Genomic DNA, 5,000 nt, shown 5'->3' on the forward strand with positions numbered 1-5,000 from the left:
AAGGACGAGCCAATCAGATACGAGGTGGACACACACCTGTCACTACATCATGTCACATATCAATATAAAATAGATCCAACAGGAAGGACTTCTTATGGAGTGAGACTCTGTAGGAACCTCTGACCTTAATATGTTAATGAATATGAACGTGTCTTCATCACATGACGCTCTTATCTAATCCTGATTGGATAATTAATAATACATGTGATTGTCTCTCCTCAGGGGGGGCGGGAGCTCAGAGACTTCCTGAAGTTCCTGAAGAGCGAATCGACTCATCGGCTGAGAGTCGGGGCGGCGAAGGTCGAGCTCTGACACGCCTCCATCGTCCAATCAGAAGAGACTACAGCCTGTGCTCTGACACGCCTCCGTCGTCCAATCAGAAGAAACTACACCCCGTCTCCATGACAACGGACCGAGAGAGACTTCTAAATTATGTTTTTTTATTTATTTATTGAGATGTGCATGTGAAAGGGGGCGTGGTCACTTTGCAGGTTTTTGGGGTTCTTTGGAGGACGTCGAAAGGCATTCTGGGAAACGTAGTGAATGATATTTGAGATTGAAACATGTCTTTTTGTATGTATGAGTCCTTTCATTTGGGTCTTTTCAAAAGAGAAACACCCCCCCCATGTCAATTAAATGATGAGTGATATATTTGATCTTTTTTTTATTGGTTCAGTTTTTGAGACTTTATTATTTGAACTTCTTTTTTTTATATTTCCTAATTTTTTTATTATTTTATATTTTTTTTATTTTACAGATTTATTAATCACTACTTCACTGTTATTGATGTTTATTTAATGCTGACCTCTTTATTTATTTCTGTCAATCTGTGTTTTTGTATTTTTGACAAATCTGAGCCTTATTTTAGGAATATTTAATAAAACGGACTGAAATAACCCGGAGTCTGTGTACTGATCTAACTATAGAAACAGGTTATATTCAGTGTGTAGTCAACTGTATACCAACAACAGGTATTACATATGAACTACTTTCATTTAGAATAACATTATAAACCCTTAACTCACACTAAGAATTACATATTCAATCCTCAATCAAACCCTACTTGATATTAATATTTAATAACCCTATTGTCTCCAACTCAGGACAATATGTCATAAACAGGTTCAAATAGAGACCACACCCCGTAGGACCGGACACCCAGTGTTGCCCCTGAAGTTACCTCGCGAAGCGAAAATCCAGCTTCGTAATACAGGCCTCTGGTGTACACAGAGCTGGCTGAGACGGTACACACACACACACACACACACACACACAGTCACACACACACACACTGCAAGAAGCTGGTGTACACAGAGCTGGCTGAGACGGTACACACACACACACTCAGTCACACACACACACACACACACACACACACACACACACACACTGCAAGAAGCTGGTGTACACAGAGCTGGCTGAGACGGTACACACACACACACACACTCAGTCACACGCACACACACACACACACACACACACACACACACACTGCAAGAAGCTGGTGTACACAGAGCTGGCTGAGACGGTACACACACAGTACTCACACACATACACACACACACACATACGACACACACACACACAGTACTCACACACAGTACTCACACACACACTCACACATACGACACACACAGTACTCACACACACACAGTACTCACACACGTACACTCTCACACACACACACATACGACACACACACACAGTACTCACACACACACAGTACTCACACACAGTACTCACACACACTCACACATACGACACACACACACACAGTACTCACACACGTACACTCTCACACACACACACACACACACACACACACACACACACACACACACACACAGTACTCACACACACACAGTACTCACACACACACGACAGGACAATATTTCATTAAATATTAAATCTAACATCTTATATGACGTTATACCTTGAAACACATCACAACCTGTATTACACCATAACAACATCTGAATGAATGTTTAGTGATGAAATGTCTTCTTGAATAACAGTCATTATGAGAAAGTGAGTTCTGCATCATGTCAACTCCAAATGGAGTCCGGTTGGTTGTCACCATAAAAGGCTGAGCCCGTTCACACTGTAACCCTTTCAGCTCATTCACCCGATTGGCGAACGCCCCTGTCAATCACACTGATGCCCTCCACTGATTGGTCAGACCTGCGGTTGTTTTCCCGCCCCCGAGCCTACATCCCTCCTTCTCCTCGTGCCTCCCAGAACCTTCCAGTCTGAAGATCCTGCACGCGCTGTCAAAATGATGGGCCAGCAGGTTTTAGTGCTCAGTAAGTACCGATAAATACTTTAAATGTACTTTAACATGCGTTCTCTGACGGGGGGGATGTGTGTGGTGATTATCGGCGAGATGTGTAGCCGGTAACCGGGAGAGCTGCCGGCTGCGACACAAAGAGGAACCGGAGCTAGCGGAGCTAATGTGGCTATATGCTAAATCCTAATCGGGTTAACATCACTGAGCTAACCGGCTAACAGCTAACCATGTGGCTAACCGCTAACTGTTAGCATCACTGAGCAGCTCATCCCATAATACAGAACATCGGGTCTGTTATTTGTTAGCGAAGTCACTATGAGTTTATAAATGCAGTACAAACTACAATATTTGCCTTTTTGAAATGTATGTGAGTGGAAGAATAGAGAATGCGTTAAATAAATACAAATATTAAATTACAAATATATTAAAAAAGTAGTTGAATACAATACTTGACTACGCTCCTTTACTTTCCATCACTGGCCTCATTCTGAGATGGTGTAATAAGTTATTAAGTATGTATTTATTCCGTCTTTGTCTATGATCAGTTAGATATTAAATGACCCTTTGGATGTTTTTGAAACTGTTTTTAAAAAGGCGACACTTTATTCCCCATAAAACAGAGATGGTTGGAGCTAGCAGCTAGCCCCTGACGGTGCTCACAACCTGCGTCAATGTGGCTGATATTCAGACACTATCTGTGTAATATTCACACTGTATGTTCAAGATATCCAGCGGATCTCTGCCGGAAACACACTTCATATCCCGGGTGATATTCACTGTTCTCCGGTGTCTTTGTTAGCCGGATAAACGCGCAGTCATCCAGCATCATGCTAAGCTAACACCTTAGCATCGTCAGTTAGCCTCATTGCGTGTAAATGTTTTTATTTTTTTATAATTGAATAGCTTTAGATGAGCAGTGTTTTCAGATGTGTTTACAAAGAGTGAGAGGAGAGCTAGCAGGGCTAATGCTAACACAATGTGCTGCAGTCAGCCACACCCTCACCGAGAAGCCATCCCGTAATATATCTGAATGAGCTGCTTATGGGAAGTATAAAGTCTGTTAGCAGTAGTTAAAATGTGAATTAAACACTATCATTGTCGGTATATATTTTATTGTTAAACAGATGTTGGTTGTAGTTTAAATGTAAGCTTTTAACAAGCATCACTTCCAACACTTTTATTAAACATATCTTTCTTTCACTTTTTAGCATTTATTCAACTGATATAACACTAATATATTACATATTTAATCACTGAAGCAGAGGAGCTCAATGTCTGCCCATGTTCAGCCACACAGAACCAGAATCCCTGCCCGGGGGAAATGTACTGCGTCGCAGCAGAAAGGGCCACAGGCGGCTTCATGTTAGCTAGCATGCATACAAGAATTAAAGATGCTATAATGAAAGAAAAGGGGTGTTCAGAGTTTCCCTGGGCTGACTGCCGCCTTGGCAGGGTGCTGCCTTGGCAGGGTGCTGCCCTCCAGAGACAGAGCGCAAAGCAGTGGACACTGAAACATGCACATTGGATACATAACAGGCGTTTAGTGTATTTAATAAAAGAGCACATGTTCAATGTGACAGTAGATTACTTCAGTTGCAATTTGGTGGCATTTAAAGGGCCACAAATAAATATATTTAAATATATATATATTTATTTAAAGAGCCATAAATAAATATATATATTTATTTAAAGAGCCATAAATATATATAAATTTATTTATATATTTATGGCCCTTTTAAATAAATAAATATATTTATTTATTAAATACCCCTACCCCTCACACCAGATACTGCCTGGTTTTCGGACCCCCCCAATAAAGCAAAACTGCACGTTTCAGAGTGGCCTTTTATGGTGGCCAGCCTAAGGCACACCTGTGCAATAACCATGCTGTCTGATCAGCATCTTGATATGCCTCACCTGTGAGGTGGGATGGATTGTCTCGGCGGAGAAGTGCTCACTATCACACATTGTAAGTGTTGCGTTTATATTTTTGTTCAGTGTAGATATATATTTATTTATATATATTTATTCATATATATATATAAATAAATACAACAACGTGACATTCGAGCTCCGTGGAAACACAGCTGACCCCGCGCGCAGCGAGAGAGTCAGAGGCGCTGTACTGATAAATGTCTTCTCTTCCTCACAGACCAGAACATGAAGAGGGAGACGGGCCGTAAGGTCCAGACGGGGAACATCGGCGCCGCCAAGGTCTGTGTTTCCGTGTCTGCGCCACAGCTCGGCTGCTCTCGAAAGGCCGCCAGGGTTACGAGTTCCCAGTGTTCGTTACAGGCTTGGTGTTTCCCTGCAGGCCACGCGCTCGTGGCGCTGTGTGTGTGTGTGTGTGTGTGTGTGTGGCCGGTTCTGTAATGCGTGGATAACGAAGTCTTTAATTGATTAATAGTTTTATTTTAAATTGATAGTTTTAAATGTGCTGGATAAATAAATGTGACTTGTGTGTTTCAGGCGATCGCTGATGTGATCCGGACTTGCCTCGGCCCGCGGGCCATGATGAAGGTCAGCCTGCAGACACACGCGCACACACACACACACACACACACACACAATACCACCCAGTGTAAACTGCACACACACTCACTCCAATACCACCCAGTGTAAACTGCACACACACTCACTCCAATACGACCCAGTGTAAACTGCACACACACACTCACTCCAATACGACCCAGTCTAAACTGCACACACACTC

At 42.4% G+C, this 5,000-nt stretch overlaps 1 protein-coding gene across 1 annotated transcript in view; it reads left to right on the forward strand.

The window, feature by feature from the left end:
• Positions 1 to 2,195: 2,195 nt before the first annotated feature.
• Positions 2,196 to 5,000, forward strand: part of cct3 (chaperonin containing TCP1, subunit 3 (gamma)) — an 11,206-nt gene continuing 8,401 nt past the window's right edge. Inside the window, exons 1-3 of the mRNA XM_034077163.2 lie at positions 2,196 to 2,303; positions 4,440 to 4,501; positions 4,757 to 4,807. Of these exons, the coding sequence (XP_033933054.1) occupies positions 2,276 to 2,303; positions 4,440 to 4,501; positions 4,757 to 4,807 (141 nt within the window). The 5' untranslated portion in view covers positions 2,196 to 2,275. The remainder of the gene's footprint in view (positions 2,304 to 4,439; positions 4,502 to 4,756; positions 4,808 to 5,000) is intronic.

Source organism: Pseudochaenichthys georgianus, unplaced genomic scaffold (assembly GCF_902827115.2).
Source record: "Pseudochaenichthys georgianus unplaced genomic scaffold, fPseGeo1.2 scaffold_1351_arrow_ctg1, whole genome shotgun sequence".
NCBI lineage: Eukaryota > Metazoa > Chordata > Actinopteri > Perciformes > Channichthyidae > Pseudochaenichthys > Pseudochaenichthys georgianus.